This window comes from Cervus elaphus, chromosome 19 (assembly GCF_910594005.1).
Source record: "Cervus elaphus chromosome 19, mCerEla1.1, whole genome shotgun sequence".
In the NCBI taxonomy this organism is placed as follows: domain Eukaryota; kingdom Metazoa; phylum Chordata; class Mammalia; order Artiodactyla; family Cervidae; genus Cervus; species Cervus elaphus.
Genome location: NC_057833.1, coordinates 35,741,926 through 35,762,682, shown reverse-complemented (window position 1 = coordinate 35,762,682; position 20,757 = coordinate 35,741,926). Strand labels below are relative to the sequence as shown.

General features: G+C 43.2%; 1 protein-coding gene across 5 annotated transcripts in view; it reads left to right on the top strand.

Annotated features, from left to right (window-relative positions):
- KLHL6 (kelch like family member 6) overlaps positions 1 to 11,584 on the top strand; it is a 73,479-nt gene extending 61,895 nt beyond the window's left edge. For all 5 annotated transcript variants that reach the window (XM_043873620.1, XM_043873619.1, XM_043873617.1 and 2 more), the window contains 4 exons: positions 64 to 301; positions 4,949 to 5,151; positions 6,148 to 6,361; positions 7,698 to 11,584. In XM_043873620.1, coding sequence (XP_043729555.1) covers positions 64 to 301; positions 4,949 to 5,151; positions 6,148 to 6,361; positions 7,698 to 7,999 — 957 coding nt within the window. In that variant the 3' untranslated portion in view covers positions 8,000 to 11,584. The remainder of the gene's footprint in view (positions 1 to 63; positions 302 to 4,948; positions 5,152 to 6,147; positions 6,362 to 7,697) is intronic.
- The last annotated feature ends 9,173 nt before the right edge of the window (positions 11,585 to 20,757 follow it).

The window sequence follows — 20,757 nt, the reverse complement described above, 5'->3', positions numbered from 1 at the left end:
CCATAACCTGAGCTCTGAACCACTGTACCATTCTGCCTTTTTGTACTCCCGCTGGTTTTTCAGATCATTTCGGAGCGCACCAAGCCCAGGATGCATGAGTTCCAGTCTGAGGTATTCATGATCATTGGCGGCTGCACGAAGGATGAACGGTTTGTGGCGGAGGTAACCTGCCTGGATCCCCTGAGGCGCAGCCGCCTGGAGGTGGCCAAGCTCCCCATGACAGAGCATGAGCTGGACAGTGACAATAAGAAGTGGGTGGAGTTTGCATGCGTGACATTAAAAAATGAGGTCTACATCTCAGGTAAGCAGCAGTTATTTGATACCAAAGCCAGTTCCCAAGGCACTACGTGCTTCCCTGAGTGAGAGCCAGGCAACCATCCTAGAAGAATTAGTGTAGATGGCACTGATCTAGCACTGACTGTGTCAGAATGTGGAAACCAGGCACTCAGATGGTCTTATCGTGGAGAGGGGATTATTACTAAACGAACCCTAATCCTTGAGCAGTATTGTCCTAAGAACTGGGGGAACAGGCAGACAGGTCCTGTACTTTCTGGAAAAGGAAGAAGGAAAGTATTGCTAGAGTTTATCTGGTGTCTGCTGTAGGCAAAGGTCACTGAGCATTGGTAATACAGTGATGAATATTCAGTAATTTATTCAGTAGTGAATAAAAATCTGACCCCTCCCCTGAGTTTATTAGATTTTACCTTTAGATGCTGCAATAGCACCCAATACTTTTTCATTTCTTACTTCTAAGTTGTTTGCTTAATTATTTGTAATTACTCTATGCCTGTTTCCCATTAGCCCTTGAATTCCGTGAGTCAACACTGTATTCCCAACACCTAGCACTGTGTCTCGACACATAGTAAATGTTCAATAACTATCGAGTGACACAGTCTCTTACAGCACTTAGTGTAAATAAACAAGGTGTAAATAAACTTACACTTTGGTAGTGTTTAATTATTTGCCTCTCACTTCCACTCCATATGGTAGGTGATTTTAATCTCCAGGTTACAAATGGAGAAAACAGGCTCAGAAAGTATTGAAGTTACCCAAAGTCACACATTCCAATCCATCTTCTCTCAGTCTCATGCTCTCCCATGACATCAAAAGCCACCTAGCACTTCTTGAGGTGTCAAGGGAAGAGACAAACATCCCATCCCCTCTTTTGGAGGTTTTCTCTAATCTAAACTTGTTTAGGGAAGAGCTTATTCCCAGAGCTGGCCTCCTTCAGAATAAAGGGCAGGTCAGTTCTTCCTTGAATATATTAATACCACAGATTAGATTTCAGCTTTCTTTTGTCTTATAGAAATATTTTTAATTGTTTTAGAAGATTTAAGCAATACAAGGAATATAAAGGAAAACATGGCACTTTCTCTGTTTCATTACAATCCTACATTTTTTCTTTTTTTTTTTTTTACAAAAATGGTTTTGTATTGTCTTAGAGTAAGTAATACTAGCTGCGGTAACCAATTCTAAATCTCAGTGAATTAGCACAGAAGTACATGGGGGCTGAGGGAGAGCACCTGCTCCACTCGGTTCTTCAGGGACCCAGGCTCCTTCCATCTCATGATGCAGCTGTTTCCACAAGTGACCTTAAAGCTTGATGCATTTGGGGAAGAGAGAGAAACTGAACAAGTTGAGAAAGCACACCTGCTCACAACAGCCTCAGCTTGGACACGAGGCATCAGTTCTGCTCACATTCTATTGGCAAGAACCAGCCACATGCCCTCCCTGCAACCCCATGATGTGGGGCTGGGAAATGTAGTTTAGTCACAGTGCTCAGGAGGAAAAGACAGGTTTGGTAGTCACAGTCAGTCTTTGCCACATATATGATACATGTTATTTTATTCTACAACTTTTCTTTTCTCTGTCTTCAATTTGTTGTTGTCCTTTTAAAAATGATACAAGCAACACAAAAGCATGCTTGTTATACTAAATCAACAGAAACTTGTACTCAATGATCTATTTTGGACATCATTACATGATCTACTATATGTATTAAGTGTATAATACACATAAAGTACAGCACAATCCCAAGCACAGGGTGAGAGCTCAACAGTATTACTCATCATTATCATTACTGTGAGGACTGTTATTGTTGCTCTTTTACCAGTTTCAGGGCTGTCTGTTGAATGAATGAATTTTTTTCAATGTCTATTTTCCCCCTGAAAGAAAGGCCACAACAGACATTTTCATGCATATATATTTATGAACTTGTGCTGCTATATGGAAAGATTCCTGGAAGTGGTCATAAGATGTGTAAATTTAGAATTTTTGTAGATATTGTTAAATTGTCTTCCAGAAAGTTTGTACCAATTTACAGTTCAACCAATCATGAATGATAGTGCCAATTTTCTACATCCTTGTTAACATTTTTTATTATCAATTACATTTTAATAGACTTGAATGCTTAAATTTACACCCTAAGTTAGTGAGATTGAATATATTTTCATCTATTTATCAGTTAAATGTATGATTTTTTAAAATGAGCTGTTCCTATCCTTTGTTTTTCTGTTGGTTGGTTGTCTCTTTCTTATTAATTTTTGGAGTTCTTAATGTATGGAAGTGAAAGTGTTAATCATTCAGTCATGTCTGACTCTCTGCAACTCCATGGTCTGTAGCCCGCCAGGCTCCTCTGTCTATGGGATTTCAAGAACACCAGAGTGGTTTGCCATTCCCTTCTCCAGGGCATCTTCCCAACCCAGGGATCGATGGAACCTGGGTCTCCTGCATTGCAGGCAGATTCTTTACTGTCTAAGTCACCAGGGAAGCTATTTGTATTGTAAATACTTTCTCTCAGATAGTGATTGTCTTTTAACTTTTTATATTTTAAATACTAACTTTCTTTTCTATATGATTCTAGGTTTCTTGTCATGCTTAGAAAGCCCCTCACCACCCCCAAGATCTTTAACATCTTCTATCATATATTCTCCAGTTACTTCTATAGCATTTACATGTAAATTTTAAGTGTAATGTGAAATAGGGATCTAACTTAATTTTTCTCTAAACAAATAGCCAGTTGTTCTAATGCCATTTTTGATAATCTCTATATCTTTTAGTCTATTTCTGTACCTTGCTTTTAATTGATCAGTTTGTCTCATCTTATGCTGGTAGCACATTGTCTTTATTATCATAGCTTTTTGGTATTTTGATATTTATTTATTTTGGTATTTGCCAGGGAAAGCTCTCTCACTCCTTCTTTTTCAAATGTTTCTTAGAAATGTTCCCCAAACTACTCTTCCAAATGAAGTTTAGAATGGTCACTTCACGTCCTGAAATCCATGAAAAGCCCTGAAGACACCCAACATAGAGGTTAACTTGGGAAGGGTTGACATCTTTGCAATAACCTGTCTTCTCATCTGTGTACACGATACGCCTGCCCAGTTAATCAGATCTTCTTTTACATCCTGAAGTAAAAGTTGTAGGTTTTCTCCTCCTTTTAATGAAGTTTGCATACATTTCTTTGGAAGTGTATAGTATTTTATAATTTTGGATACTACCTGAATGGGATCAATATCACAGTGTTTTGAATAGAGAACTCTAAAAGGTGCACAATCCCACTCCCCAAGAATGGTTAAACTATACGAACAAAAAGCTCACAGAAGAGGAAGAAGCTCAATCTCCCTAGTAGCAGGGAAAAACCAAACTATGACATCATTTTTCTCTATCAGGATGTAAAGCAAACAAACCAACCAAAAAAACCCTCCTGATATCTGCTGTGGGTGGGGTATGAGGAAAGGCCAACCAGGACAGCTTTAAAGGCTCTTTGGCAGCACCTATGAAAATTAAGGTGGGCACGTCCCTGACCTAGGAATCCTACCTCGGGGCTCCACCCTTGAGAAACACTCATGACACAGAGCCTCATCAGTGATAATTCCACACTAGTGCACAGTTGAAAGTCTGAAAGCTACATCTTTTAAGTATTAATCATTAGTAGTACTCTGTGCTGATGGGGAAAAAGGAAATACAAAGTCATTAAAATATTTTATTAAAGTCACCAAAAAAGTCAGTTCTCCTTTGTCTTGGTCTCTCTCCCTAACTGAAATCTGTATTTTCTGTTTATTGAATTGTTTTGAAATTTTTTTTTACCAGCTCATCACTCTCTTGTGAGCATCTCATTCAGTTCCAACAGAAATAATTTCAAAGTAGGACAAACCTCACTTATGTTTTTATATGGATCAGAGATATGAACCAAAGAATTTTCTAAGATTTCATGGTGATTTCTCCAGGCTTGTATTTGTTTAAATATTAATAAACAAGCAAACATAGAACTTAAGCTGCTTTCTATTTTGATGCTGGTCAAGGCCCTACCAGACTTTCCAGGTGGCTCAGTGGTAAAGAACACATTTGCAATGCAGGAGATGCAAGAGACATGGGTTAAATCCCTGGGTTGGGAAGATCCCCTGGAGTAGGAAATGGTAACCCACTCCAGTACACTTGCCTGGAGAATCCCATGGACAGAGGAGCCTGGTGGGCTGCAGTCCATGGGGTCGCAAAGAGTCAGATATGACTGATTGAGCACATAAGACCCTACTATTCCCACCCACAATCGTTCAACCTCACCTGTCCTGCCTGACCTCTTGCTCCTGGGCCATACAAACACTGACAGCACGCTCTTGCTGGTGCCCACTTACCTAGGCAGACCTGGGTACCACTTCCCTGAAGCCGTCTCTGGACTTAGCTCATGGAGCCTCTTCTCCAAACTCTCGCAGCACAGAGGTGACACGTGGCACAGCCTTACACGGTGTCTCCCTGTTTCCCTGTGTTGGCTCTGTCTCCCCAGCCGCACCGCACACAACTTCAAGGGTTCTTTTGCCTGGGTGGGTTGGTGGAGTGGGGGTTGGTGTTGGTTTGGGGATGTAACACTTACAGGCCTGTGGGAAATTATAGGAGAAGCTGTACTTGTTACACATCTTGTGGTTTCTTAAATGCTTTATATGTCTTCCAGGTGGTAAAGAAACACAGCACGATGTTTGGAAATATAATTCTTCAATAAACAAATGGATTCAAATTGAGTATTTGAACATAGGCCGCTGGAGGCACAAGATGGTGGTGCTGGGGGGCAAGGTCTATGTGCTTGGAGGGTTCGACGGCTTGCAGAGGATCAACAACGTGGAGACCTATGACCCCTTCCACAACTGCTGGTCAGAGGTATAGGTTATTTCTATGAGTAACTCTGTATGGTTGCTTCAAAACTTAAAAAAAAAAAAGGTATCTGCCAACGTAGGTATATGGCTTTCTGATCTTTCTCCTCCCACTGAGAGTATTTTTGGTGGTACCATAGATTCAGCATTTCTGGTCAGGTCACAGAAATGACTTTCTTCCAGGTGGGGGAACTCTGTGTGGGCACCTGTCCTATCCTGGCCAGTACCTCAGATGTGGAGTGCAGGCTTAATCCTATCTTGGTCTGCATGTCTTGGTCTAGAATCTCTGTCTCCTAGGACACCATCTGCCCTTGTCTTCTCCACACTGGGCACACAGGGATCCCTTGACTACACTGTTTGTTGAAACCCAGAGTTATTTGGTAGTATTTAGGAGTCAGCCCTTATTCATGTGCCTATTAACAATGAACCATGTGTATATCTTCATACAAGACTTTAGCAATACAATCTCAGGTACATATCATACTCAAGAAAAGGCAAAGCATTGTTCATCATTGGGCATAAAGTTTCAATTATGCAAAATGAACCAGTTCTGCCTATAGACAACACCTGGAACCCGTATACCAGCAATTCTTCCTAGCTATAAGTGCTAAGGACAATGCCTGGGACATAGTAGGCACTCAGTAAATACTTTTTGAATGAAGGAACACATGAATAAATATGAATATATGTTTTTGAGAAAGCAATCTCCTCCAACATTGGCTGGTTTCATCTCATATACACTTATTGCTGTCTACACCCCATCTCCCCTGAGAGCTGGACTCAAGGAGAAATAGACTAGGAACCAGAGCCAGGGGGGAGGGTGGGAAATGTATGCTTTGATCTTCTCTGTATCTCAAGGGAGTCAAGCTCACAGGCCTTATGATTTCAGGCTAAGGATGCCTGGGCTTGTGTTCCCTGACTCCTGGCCTGTGTCCTGTGAACCACTGCAACAATCTGGGCAGTGTGACTGAGAGCTTCTCCTGGTGCCTGTGTGTCCCCGCAGGCTGCACCCCTCCTTATCCACGTCAGTTCCTTCGCAGCCACCAGCCATAAGAAGAAGCTCTATGTGATTGGCGGAGGGCCCAATGGGAAACTGGCAACGGACAAGACTCAGTGTTATGATCCTTCAACCAATAAGTGGAATTTAAAGTCGGCCATGCCAGTAGAGGCTAAATGCATCAATGCAGTGAGTTTCCGGGACCGTATCTATGTAGTTGGTAAGTAAGCAAATGGTATAATGTGGGTGGGGTTGAAACAGAAGAGAAGATGAGATTGGTCCAAGCCTTGGTGGAATTTATCTCTCAGTCCTGGAGACAGGAACAGCCCACATTTAGGAGACACGCAGAGCAGATAGACAATGGGGCCCTGGGAAGGGGGAGCCAGAAGTTGCTATGGGAACAAAGTGTATTGTAAGCATTAGCAATTGCACAGAAATTGAATATGCACAGTATAAGTGCCCAGTAAATGGCAGCTACTATTATTTCTTACTTTGTGTTCATGGAAATTTTATTCTCCCACTTGCTTTGAGGGCTCTGAAAGGTTGCATTTAGCCAGAAGGAAAGCCTGACCAGCCAGACCACAGTGGGCACGTAATTGTTAAGGATGATAGATCTCAACCCTGACTACTCATTGTGGAGTTTTTTTTTTTTTTTTTTTACAAAAACATGGGTACCTGGGGCTTGTCCAGACCAATAATATCAGAATGAGGAGGATGCTGGCCACAGTGCTAGGTGTTTTTAACGTGCAGGTGATTTTAAAGTATAGCCAGGGCTGAGAACTACTGATTAAGGAAATACCAAAAATAAATAACTCAGCAAGTAAGAGCTAACCAGAGAAGGCTCCCTGAATACAAAATATGGGAACAGATTAAGGCAAAATCCCTTTTCTCCCTTGCTTCAGGTTTCCTGTGTTTTTTTTTTTTTTAATGGGAATTTCTTTCTTTTTTTTTTTTTCCTTTTCCTTTATTTATTTATTTTTTGGTTTCCTGTGTTTTTAATGGTCAGACTCATGACTTTGCCTCAAAGGTCTGATCTCAAGATGGGTTACTAGAGCTGGTGTTCCCCGTCATGCTCAGTTTAGAGATGCCCCCACCTTTAGTCACTGTCATGTATATCAATACAAGACTTCTTTGTACCAGGCTTTCCGCCAGGTGCTTTATGTGCGTGATCCCTCTGTTTTCTCATAACCACCATGGTCTTGGTGCTCGTGGTTACAGATCCCAAAGTGACAGAGCCGGGTTTATGAGCCAGGCCTGCCTGAGGCACCACCTGGTATTTCCTCCAGAAAGCAGTCTTAGGGTACACTTTGGCAGTCATGGGAAGTCAGGTGTCCTTTAGAACCTGATTAGCACCTGGCCGCAGAGTTTCAAGGGCTGTGAACTATTTCCAGCATGAGACTTCCCGCCCCTAGTTACCCATCCTGGCTTTCTTGAGAGCCATGAATTTGCTCTTTCTTTTGGCAAGGTGGTAGACTTGACCTAACCAGTAGTAGTTTAGTGGTTAATGGGGAGAAAACCAGAAAAATAGTGAAACGCTCACGGTGTTTCCTCTTCAGGAGGGGCCATGAGAGCGCTGTACGCTTACAGCCCCCTGGAGGACAGCTGGTGCCTGGTGACCCAGCTCAGCCACGAGAGGGCCAGCTGCGGCATCGCGCCCTGCAACAACCGGCTCTACATCACTGGGGGGCGGGACGAGAAGAACGAGGTCATCGCCACGGTGCTGTGCTGGGACCCCGAGGCCCAGAAACTGACGGAGGAATGCGTCCTGCCCCGGGGAGTGTCCCACCACGGCAGCGTCACCATCAGGAAGTCGTACACCCACATTCGGAGGATCGTGCCCGGAGCCGTGTCGGTCTGACCGCGGGTGCGCGGAGGGCGGAATCACGCGGGGAGCCCGCCTCCCTCAGCCCTGCCCTTCGATCCTACTTTGGACACCGGCGGGGCTGGACCAGGGGCTCACCGCGGCTCCCCCTGGGGGCTCCTCGGAAGTCACAGCTTTGGGACACTTGAGACCAGCCAGGAATGGTTGCGAGACCTACCTCAGGAGGAAAGAAGAGTAATACTTAACATGCAAGACACACCTGTCCCCTGCCAGGTTCTATACCAGGCGCTTTTGTACACCAATGCCTTTCACTGTCCTGATGACCTGATTACTGGATATTAAAACTCCCATTTGACAGATGAGGAAACCGAGCTTAAGAGAGGCTAAGTGATTGCCCTAGGTCAGTCAAATTCTGAGGAGCTAAACCAGGAGTTTAAACCCAGATCTTTCCATCTCGAAGTCAGTGTAGGTTCTGTCAGGCTTCTATCTCAGAGCAAGAAAACAAAAAGCAAAACAGCTCATCTTTTGGTCTGACAGGTTAGCTAGAGGAGTCACTCAGCAAGGCAGGGAAATAAAGGTTTTTTGTTTTGTTTTGTTTCTTCTTTCTTCTTCTTTTCCTTATATTTAAACCACATGGGATCTTTGGTGTGGTAACCTTGGGCCCCTTGTCAAGAGTGTATCATAGGTTGTTCCATCTGACAGTTCTAGGGACATGGGTCTGGGAAGAACTGTTTGCTCTGAAACATGTAAAAAACTTTTGTGCTCCTCATCAAAAGCCTCTATTTTTTATGATCACAGGAGGCCCATCGTAGCCTGGAACTGTCATTGCCGGACAGAATTGTACCTTCAGCACAGTCCAGTGCCCTAGCCTTTTAATGTCCAACAGTTGTATTGCAATGTAGAAAAGGGTTTTCCAGAGACTCAGAGTACTGTTTTGTTTTTTGTTTTTTTTGTGTGTGTAAACATCCTTACATTGCTGGCCGCTGAGGAATGACTGGCTCTTCTTGACAGTATACGTTCTAATTTTTAGACAGTGATTTGAGTCTATGTCCCTGTGACTCCACCTGCCTGTAAGCTTCGTTTTTAGGATCCTTTTAATCCCTCTTATTTGGTTTTTGGATCAGGTTGGCGCAGTTTTGACTCAAAGAACAGAGTCTGTTCTTTACTCTCAGAGATAGAGCTTTCAAATGAGCTCACTGGAAATTCATTCTAATCCCTGAGTTGGGGAAACAGATTAAGATATCCTATTTCAGATGCTGTACTTAAAAAGCAACAATAATGGTAACGACATAGTAACTGCATTACCTAATGTCCTTTATTTTCGTCATATGATTTCAACTCTCTTTATAGAATTTTATTTCATGTCAGATGTGCCATTTTGTGCTTGTACATCTCAGCAGTTTGGGAAGATAGAGGTATTAGTTGATAGTGAATTTAACTTTCATAGAAAAGTTATGGTTAGAAGAAGCTACACCTCAAAGCAGATAAAACAGACTCGGAAAATTACAACTGAAAATTCTATTTATGCATAGATCATTGAGGATAAATATAAATGCATGTTGATGTTTGAGAAGCTCTGTGTCTTAGAGTCAGGTATGACACTTTAGCTCCCTGCTGTGAAAAGTGAGGTGGGAAAATACAAACATATTTGTGGAAATTTAGTACTCATACCTCACTTACCCATGAACACTGATAACCTTAATGAAGCTCTCAAATGAAACAATTTAAACTACTTCAACTCAGCAAACATTCCTGGAAATTTTTATGTTTGGCAAGCCTTGGGGACTCCAAAAAGCAAGACAAATCTCCACCCTAGAAATACTCAATAAGTAGGTAAATGGGCCACTTGTCAATATTATAATTTTTCTTTTCATCAAGCTAGAGAAAAGATGTACATGAAGTTATGAGGTTGCATTCAGGTCTTTCTTGCCCTTCCAAGTGATCTCCTTGGGAAGCTGTGCTTTTAGATCAATGATACAGCCATTGTTTACATGTTTGTCTTTCCTTGGGATTGCCTTCAGAAACCACTTATGAGCTCTGGGAGGAATCAGTCGTATTTCAAAGACAATTTCAGGAAAGAAATTTCAAAGTTCAATGACAGCATCATTGGCAACACAGAGAGCCTCCCCTCAGAAAGAATGTGTTCCTTGTCCTGGTTGTCCTTTGATGAGAGCAATTGGCAAATTTTGAGCCCAAATTTTCAACAGGTCAACCCTATGCTGGGAAAGTGAGGACTTAGGATCTCTGTGTTATAAACCTGGCTGTCAATAATGGGTTGGCAGACAGATACACCTACTAAGAACATCCAGATTTCTGCACTTGAAGCTGCCAGTCTGTAACTTTTAGGGATATAAAAAAAAGTTCAAGTCATTTTGGGGAAACTCTGTATCATCAGGATTTAAATTTCTAGGCCCTAGCTAGGGATGGAAGCTCTTAAAATCTAATTTCCGTTTTTAGATGAAAAAACAAAAACCTAATTCACAGGAAGTTAACTGTCATAAGCCATACTGCCAGCAGGGGGACGAGGCAGGTTGGTGCCAGATGAGTCAGAGACAAAGGGCCCTAGGACTCAGGCAGAATGTCCTGGTACAGCCTACTGGATCTTGAGTCAGTTCCCATGAGTGGATAGAGAACCCTTGACTGGAAGGAAGAGGATGAGGTAGGAGGAGGAGGAAGTCAGGTTTGGACACAAGTCTAGAAAGTGATGCCAGGGGCCCTGGAGTTTGGGAGCATGACTCCATTCTCAAGAAGGGGGAGAGGAGCATAAGGAACCCACTTCTTAGAAGTGAGGCAAAATTAGAGCAAGACCAGCAGTAAGACCTGTTTGCTGTGGGGCCTCTGGGGTGCTTGGCTAGGTCTCTTGTCTTGCTGGACCAAGAGAGAGAGGCCCAGAGGCTCTGATGAGGTGGAATCTGTCAGGGAGGTTAAAGGGCCCCAGTTGCCAAGGCTGATCTGAAATGAAGCTTAGCTCACCCAAACATCAACAGATAAATATTCTCTTCTTAGCTTTCATCATGTTCTGCATGCATTGGCCTCAGGAAACACCGCCCCCCTCCCCCCTCCGCCCCCACCACACACAGAGCTCTTGAACTCAAAGAAGCTGTGCTCTCAGGGAAGTGCAAATATTTGCTTATAGCTGTGAAAATAGAGCTTTGCTATTTATGAAAGTCCTTGAGGTACTGTTGTTATTTACTTATCCTACTTGATTTTGAAAAAGAAAAATACTCAGTAAAATTTTCAAAGTGGGTAAACACCACTAGAATTTCTTATGTAAAGTCCTAACTTGGGGTTGCAAAAGCCTTTTTCCCCTTAGTATCTGATCTGGGTGTTGTATGAGATCTCCTCATTTGAGGAGTCAACTTTCATGGAAATCTATAAATATTTTAAACATGGCTACTACAAAACTAATTTTGACAGGTCATATTTTCATATTTTTAGATAAAAATATTAACAAAATCCTTAGTTAACCAAATCCTTCAAGCATTTTGATTCATGAAGATGTATTTTTTTTAAGTGATCAAACTAAAGATACCATTTGTAGGTAAAAATCAAATAAAGTTTTTATTTATTAGTATGTATGGTGTATGTGTGGAGTAAATAAGAATATTTTATATAGAATTATTAGCTGAATTTTTTTTTTGGTTGATATGAATAAGCGGTATCTGAATAGAAATTAATTTAGGAGGGGAAATTTGAAACATTTCAGTTGATTCCAGGGGGCTTAAATAAACTCACATGCTAAAATTAATCAGATTTGGTTTACAGAATGGCAAAAGTAGACAGCTTTTTCCTCCCTAGTGCCTCATTGCCTCTGGGAGCCAGCGTTTACCAATCTGTGTGACTGTCATCCTGTCTGACTTGAAGCCTTCCTGCAGGAGGCCTCCTTCTAGGTTTCTGGTTTCTGGTCTAACTTCTCAGCCCTGCCTCCACCAACATCTCCGTGTAGTCTCTGAAGCCTTAACCAACCTTTGTGCTTCTCAAAAATGAGCACGTGAAACTGGGAACATAAGCCAGAGAGCGGTGACTCTCGAGCCCTGGAAAACTTGTCATCATTTAGTTTCTTTTGGATTTCAATACAAAGATACTATGCAATCAGAAAGGAAAACCTGGGGCTTTAAAGAAATGTGCAGTCACATGAATGGCTTTAGACCATTCTTTCTGGGCCTCCTTAGAGACAGAAGTTCTCACTTCTCAGTCTTATGGATTCTGAGTGGAAAACCTTGGGAAACACAGTCCCATTCCACGGGTTGTATGTGTTCTGGAGTCAATCCTGGGTCATGGATCCAAGAGGCAGTTCACCAGCTGAGAGTCAAAATGGGGTCTTGACCTTAACTTCACTGCCGAATCCTCCAATTTTCCTACTGGATCTAATTGGTAATCTTATGCCTGGGGAGCTTGGCCAGGGCCTGGCATATGCCCAGCGCTCCTTGGCTTGTCTTTCTGCTCCTTGTGCTCTGCTGGGGTGTGGCCTCTGATGGACCAGCCTCCCTTTCACTGGAGCTGTGGCCTTTATGTAAGGTCTCAGTCCCCATCCCCTCTTCCAGTGGGCTCATGCCACACTTTCTCTTTCTGTATGCTGTCACATTCAAGACTCTTGGTGATGGGGACTAATTTGAATCAGGTCTCACCCGCCCCCAGACTGCCCAGGCTGCCTGATTACTAATCACTCTAGTTTTCACTCCCACATTTGTGTCTGGCATCTGGGGATTTTCCTTTTCTTCTTACCTGCTCGGCTGTCTCCTTTGTTATTGATTCCTGAATGACACTCATGACCTTGATAGCCATGCATGCCCCATCCCTGATAGTCTGCCCAGTGGGTCACAAGTCACACCAAGTCACACTTGAAAATACAAAGGTGGAGGGTGAAGACCTGGGCAAAGACAGAGCAGGGGAGAGGGGAATGGAGGTTGCAAATCTTAAACACTTGCAGCAGAAACCAGAGGGAAAAATCTGACTGCACAAAGAAAGCTATGACTCTGACCTTAGACAAACAGAATTTTTGTGGGTGAAATTCTATTCTTTCACAATAAAAATATAGTAATAGGAACATTTATTGAGTAATTTCCCAGAAATATGGACAGAGTCATAAATAGTTTGGGGACAGTGACAAATTTGTCTAGGTAGAAATGCTGGATTTTTAATTATCAAACTGCATCCTAGTAGAATGTTACATTCCCAAAAAAGGTCACTCTAGAAGCCTGAAAGAAAAACAATACATTACACATTGTTCTGTCTGAGACTTAGACATTAGTAAGGAGTGAGTCTTTGTGAAACAGTGCAATGAATATTGATTGAGTACTTGATTTGTGCCAGACAGGATTCTAGGTACCAGGGCTCCATATCCACAAACAAAACAATAGTCCCTGCTCTCATGAGCTATCATCCCAGTTGAGAATGTTACAACAACAAGCAAGTATTTAATACAATGTTAAGCAATATATAGACACTTGAAAAGGAGTAAAGCAGGGTTCAGAGTATGCATGGTTAGATAACATCGCCAACTCAATGGATGTGAATTTGAGCAAACTCCAAGAAATAGTGATGGACAGGGAAATCTGGCCATGCTGCAGTCCTTGGGGTCGCAAAGAGTTGGACATGACTTAGAGACTAAACAACAACAAGGTAGGCATGCTACTTTAAACAGGGTGAATAGATGCTCTTTCTGATAAAGTAACTTGAGTGAAAGAGTATCTGGGGAAGCATATTCCAGGTAGAGGGAATAGCCAGTGCAAGGGCCCTAAGGCAGGAGGCTCAGTGTATTCAAAGGGCAGTAGGAAGGTCTTGGTGATTGGAGTGAATTCTGAGCGATGGTAAGGGGTCTCAAGGTCACTGTAAGAACTTTGTCTGTGACCAGATGAAGATGGTAGAGCAAAGACAAGTTCAGAAATGACACAGATTCACCAATGTTACATACCCAAGCTGTTGCAAATTCAAGTCTGCTACATTCACAGTGGCAATTTGTAGTTAGTGACTGCTGAAAGCAACTTTTTTGTGAACCCAGGAAACATTGTGTTGTGTGTGCACTTGCTCAGTGTGTGTGTGCATGCTCAAGTTGTGTCCGACTCTTTGTGACCCCATGAACTGTAGCCCTCCAGGCTCCTCTGTCCATGAGGATTCTCTGCCATTTCCTTCTCCAGGGGATCTTGCCGACCCAGGGATTGAACTTACATCTCTGCGTCTCCTACATTGGCAGGTGGATTCTTTACCACTGAGCCACCTGGGAAGCCCTGTTGAGATTTCTCCAAATCTTTAGTCTTTCTGACCCTGCCCCGTGTGGTCTCATAAAGGTGGGTTAGGGGCTGACTTTCCCAACTGCCTGGTCACATGAGCCCAGGGGGCTTTGGGGACAGCCTCTCAGATGATTATCTACATTCCCTGTGTAAATGGAAATAGTAACACTCAGACACATGGGTATCTGGTGAAAATGAGACCATCAGTGGTGATATTGGTGGGTGGTAAAGCAGGATATAAGCCAGAACCTTTAAAATCAGTGACCTATAGGAAGCCTGGGCTTCCCTGGTGGCTCAGAGGTTAAAGCGTCTGCCTGCAATGCGGGAGACCTGGGTTCGATCCCTGGGTCAGGAAGATCTCCTGGAGAAGGAAATGGCAACCCACTCCAGTATTCTTGCCTGGAGAATCCCACGGACAGAAGAGCCTGGTAGGCTACAGTCCATGGGGTCGCAAAGAGTCGGACACGACTGAGCGACTTCACTCACTCACTCACTCACTCATAGGAAGCCTAGATGATTTTCTAAAACTTCTTATATCTTGAAATAATGTAGACTGAGACTCAGTGCAATATAAAACAAATAAAAATCCTTAGTGGTTAAGTGCAAACCAATAAGGCATTTAAAAAATCTAGGTAAGACGTGCGGCAGTTCAGATGGGAACTAGAAATTAGGTTCTAGCAGTGTTATTTCTGGATGATTTTAGAGAATATGTCATCCCAGAAGGTGGTTAGAATTCTCACTAGGAACCAAGGCTGGAGACATGGTGGGTTAGACTAGGCTGCAGCATTGTCACCAACTTCCCTGATTTCAAAGGAAGGTTGCAATAGGGGCTGTTTCTCTGCTGGTCTTTGCATCTAGGGCACCTTGCACAGAGCCAGCACACATATGAACACTCAAGGAATGTTGCTGCTTCATTGCCTGCCAGGAATAATGTATAGAGTGGGGGAAGGGGTTCCTGAGAAGCTGCCACTCAACTATTACCATACCATATTGATCACTTCCTGGACCTTTCACACATCACAGTTTGAATGATAAAAACCATAGTTATCTTTCTTTGGACTGTGCAACATTTTAAAAAATTGGCAACATTGGGCCCATATTTCTACATAACAACTGGTCAGTACAGAGTAAGGAAACTTCTCTTTAGAAAAGGTTTGAGTGGTCCAGTGATTAAAAATCCACCTGCCAGTGCAGTTGACATGAGTTTGATCCTTGGTCCAGGAACTAAGAGCCCACTATGCTGTGGGGCAACCAAGCCCATGTGCCACAACTACAGAGTCCATACCCTAGAGCTCATGAGCTACAACTACTGAAGCCCACACTTCCCAGAGTCTGTGCTCTGCAAGAGGAGAAGCCACCCACAATGAGAAGACCGCGCACTGCAAGGAAGAGTAGGCCCCAAGTGCAGCAACTAGAGAAAGCCCACACAGCAGTGAAAAGCCCGAACGCCACAACAAAGACCCAGTGCAGCCAAAAATCAATCAATCAATAAATAGAAAGGGGCTGTGCTCTCCAGTCTGCCAGACTCCACTGACTTGATTGGCCCCAAAGGCATTTGAGCTTGCAGCCTCTGACATACACTCTCTTGTTTAGTTCTTGCAAGGAGCTCTAAGAAGTAAATTGACGCTCTGTGGATGAGAAAACTGAGGTGAGGCTCCCAGATGTTGAGTACCTTCCAAGCATTGGGACAGGACACTGTGGTCTCTCCAGCTGGTGCTGCTTCTGCTCTGCCCACTACTGCTGCAGTTATGACAAGGGACCCATGTAACTCCATGCTTCTAGGATTTAAGCATTTTTGGTCTGCATCTCACAATGCTAGAGTCACTCTGAAAAATCTAGAAATAATGTATTACTAGCTCACTGTGTGATCTGTGCAAGGCCAGAGATTTTTGCCAGAAAAAACAATGAGCGATGGAGATGTCCTCTAAGTTGACCTCCAGCCCTAACAGACTCTACAGGAGATAAGACTGCACTTTCAAAGGCTCCACATGAGGCAAAAGATGACAAGTTCCTTACTTACATTTTGGTGATGAGGCAGAGCCAAGGACTCTCAAGGGTTTATTTTCCTAAAAAAGTAAGATCTGGTCTGAACTGCCAAGCCCCATCACTCTGTTCTGTCCCCCCAGTTCTCTACCAGACTTCTTCTCTCATAATGAGCTCTTAGAGGGACTGTGGCCTGTTCTATCTCAAAAAGTCATCAAGTCTAAGACAGTATAAACTGTAAGACAAATCTTTATCTTAGGTGGCTCTAACAAAGGAAAGATGAAACCATGCCTTAATGATAGGCATTCATATTTTATGAGTCCGGTAACACCAACTTTTCTTTGCTTTAAAATTTCTTTTCCTCACCCTCAGAAATTGGGCCATGTGCTTACCCTTCATCTGCGTTCCTTAGCGTAATATTGGTGACTTTTACACATTGTCTTAGTGACAAGGTCTATTATAGCATCATTTACTTAGGTGTCCTACAGCACTTGTTTTTGCTTTGCAAAATATGAGATTCTGGTCATTCTTCCTCTAATGAATATCTATTTCACTAATATAAAATTTATGTCCCACCACTCTGTTTCCTTGCTTTTCTGTACAGATAACTTTTCATTTCAATGCCAAATCATAGCATTATCATGAAAAGCCTTATTGAGGTAAAATGCAGCATACGATAAACCGCACATACTTAAAAGGTACCATTTGATAAGTTTGACATAATGTATACAACTGTGAGGGCTTCACTAACAGATGTATCTACTCAGTGGTAAAGAATCTGCCTGTGATGCAGGAGACCTGGGTTCAGTCCCTGGATTGGGAAGATCCCCTGTAGCGGGGAATGGCAACCCACTCCAGTATTCTTGCCTGGAGAATCCCATGGATAAGAGGAGCCTGGCTGGCTACGGTCCATGGGGTCACAAAGAGTCAGACACGACTGAAGTGACTATGCAGCAGCAGCAGCATACATCTGTGAAACCATCATCACAAACAAGGTATTAATAATAAAACTACCTACTCCAAAGTTTCTCCTGCCCCTAGGTATCTCTGCCTCTCAACCATCCTGTTCCTCTACCACCTTGTACAGGCAACCAATGACCTGCTTTCTGTTAGTATAGAGCAGTTTGCCTGTTCTAGAACTTTATATAAAAGGAATCATACAGCAGACATTGTTTTTTTGCCTGGCTTCTTTCACTCAGAAGTTATCGTGGATTCATCATTGGTGCATTGACACATTCATTCCTTTAAAAATAGTTTTACTGTGATGTTATTTACATGCCATAAAATTCACCTGATTTATTATAGAATTCAGTGATTTTAAGTATACTTACAGAGTCGTGCAAACTTCACCAAAATCTAATTGTAGAACAATTTCATCACCCCCAAAAGAAACCTTATGCCCATTTACAGTCACTGCCATTTCCACCCAGCCCTAGGCAACTGCTAGTCTACTTTTTTCCTCTATAGGTTTGCCTTTTCTTGACATTTCTTATAAGTGGATTAATATAGTATGTGGTCTTCTGTCTGGCTTCTTTGGCTTAGCATGTTTTCAGGGTTCCTGTATGTTGAAACATGTATCAATGTTTCATTCCTTCTTATAGCTGAAAAGCATTCTAATTTATGAAAATAACATTTAGATTATTTCCACCTTTGGCTATTAGGAATAATGCTGCTACAAACATTTTCATGCAAGTTTCTGTGTGAACATATATTTTCATTGCTCTTGAGTATAAAGCTAGGAATGAAATTTCTGGGTCACATAGTAACATTATACTTAACATTCTGAGAAAACTGCCAATCTGTTTTCCAAAGCTACTGTACCATTTTATTAATACCTTCCCTTTAGCAATGAACAAAGTTTCCAGATGGGGGCCTCCTGCCAACAGACATGCTGAGCCGAGCTGTCTTTGACGTGGCCCTGCAGTCCTAAGGCTTCAGATATCACAGCCATCCAACAGCTTTACTGGACTCAGGACAGACCTTGAGCCAGGAGAGAGCCTAGCTGAGCTGCCCCTCAGAAACAGATAATATGGGAGTTCCCTGGTGGTCCAGGGGTTTGGACGTGGCTCTTTCACTCCTGCGGCCCAGTCTCAATACCTGGTCAGGAAACTAAGATCATGCAAGCCAGGCATGTGGCACAGCGTCCCACCCCCACAAACAAAAAAGGAAAGAAAGAAGTCCAGATGATAAATGTTTGTTGTTTTAAGCTACTAAGGTGTAGGAAATTTGTTACACAGCCTAAGATTACTAATATATGGGGAATGGCTAAGGGGTGGAGGGCAGGGGACAACCTGGCTCGGGGGGGGGGAGGGGGGGTGCCTCCCGCTGCCCCTCCCCCTCGTGACTGCGGGGCATCCACAGGAGCCCCCAGAGACGCCTCTTTAGGGCGGTCATCCAGCCTGGGTCCCTTAGACCAGGAGCAGACAGTGAGGACAGAGGGATGGCGGTCTTGCTGGGAGGCTGTTAGGGAGGAGTGGAGCAGCCGTGCCCTTGACCACCCCTGAGGACAAATTTCGGCCATCCCTCAGAGGAAGCAGCTGCTGGGCTGACATGATGACTGGTGCTGGGCCCCCTCTGCCGCCGGCCCTGCAGGACGGGTGGGCGAAGGGGCTTCAGTCACCCGCCATCTCCTCACAAGACCCCTGGAGGGAGAGTTTCTTCAGAGGCAAATCGCATCTGCCCTGGGTGAGCCCTCGAGTGTCTCCCCTGGGCTCTGGCAGCAGGGGTCACACCCTATGCACCCAGCCTCTCCTGTGGCTCCTGGAAGGAACCCAGAATTGTTGGAACCCAGAAGCCTTGGAGAACATCCCTCAGTCAAAGCCCCTGGTTGTGCAGGGGAGGAAAGGGCAGCTCGTGGGCAGTCTTTTACAGTGTCTTCATCATTTCCATTTTTTATCCCTTTCTACTGGATCCACTGGCCATGGGTTCCATAGTACTAAGAGTCTTGGGTACTAAGTCTTAGTACCCAGGTGGCAGCACTGAGGGGACCCCAGAATCAGGGTTGGGCAGGTCACAGGCAGTGAATGAATGAGAGGCCCATCGCCTGGGGTAGGAGCAGAAGCTTTGGAGTCAGTCAGACCTGAGTGCGGTTTTGATTTTGTCCCACACTTACTTGCTCAATGATCTTGGGTAAGCAACTTAACTTCTCTGAGCATCAGTTTCCTTCTAAAACAGGAATACTACAGCCTGTTTTGCAGAATTGGTATGAGGCTTAGCACAATTTAGAATGCCTAGGAGCTCACCTAGAGGAGAACATAGGCAAAACACTATCAGACATAAATCACAGCAGGATCCTCTATGACCCACCTCCCTGAATATTGGAAATAAAAGCAAAAATAAACAAATGGGACCTAATGAAACTTAAAAGCTTTTGCACAACAAAGGAAACTATACACAAGGTGAAAAGACAGCCTTCAGAATGGGAGAAAATAATAGCAAACGAAGCAACAGATAAAGGATTGGTCTCGAAAATATACAAGCAACTCCTGCAGCTGAATTCCAGAAAAATAAATGACCCAATCAAAAAATGGGCCAAAGAACTAAACAGACATTTCTCCAAAGAAGACATACAGATGGCTAACAAACACATGAAAAGAGGCTCAACATCACTCATTATCAGAGAAATGCAAATCAAAACCACAATGAAGTACCATTACACGCCAGTCAGGATGGCTGCTATCCAAAAGTCTACAAGCAATAAATGCTCGAGAAGGTGTGGAGAAAAGGGAACCCTCTTACACTGTTGGTGGGAATGCAAACTAGTACAGCCACTATGGAGAACAATGTGGAGATTCCTTAAAAAACTGGAAATAGAACTGCCATATGACCCAGCAATCCCACTGCTGGGCACACACACTGAGGAAACCAGATCTGAAAGAGACACGTGCACCCCAATGTTCATCACAGCACTGTTTATAATAGCCAGGACATGGAAGCAACCTAGATGCCCATCAGCAGATGAATGGATAAGGAAGCTGTGGTACATATACACAATGGAGTATTACTCAGCCATTAAAAAGAATTCATTTGAATCAGTTCTAATGAGATGGATGAAACTGGAGCCCATTATATTGAGTGAAGTAAGCCAGAAAGATAAAGACCAATACAGTATACTAACGCACATATATGGAATTTAAAAAGATGGTAATGATAACCCTATATGCAAAACAGAAAAAGAGACACAGATGTACAGAACAGACTTTTGGACTCTGTGGGAGAAGGCAAGGGTGGGATGTTCTGAGAGAATAGCATTGAAACAAGTATACTATCAAGGGTGAAACAGATCACCAGCCCAGGTTGGATGCATGAGACAAGTGCTTAGGGCTGGTACACTGGGAAGACCCAGAGAGATGGGATGGAGAGGGAGGCGGGAGGGGGGATCAGGATGGGGAACACATGTAAATCTATGGCTGATTCATATCAATGTATGGCAAAAACCACTACAATATTGTAAAGTAATCAGCATCCAACTAACAAAAATACATGAAAAAAAAAAGAAAATAAATAAAATATTCCTTTTGCAAATCGAAAAAAAAAAAAAAAGAATGCCTAGGAGCTCAAAAATAGCACCTGCTATCAGTT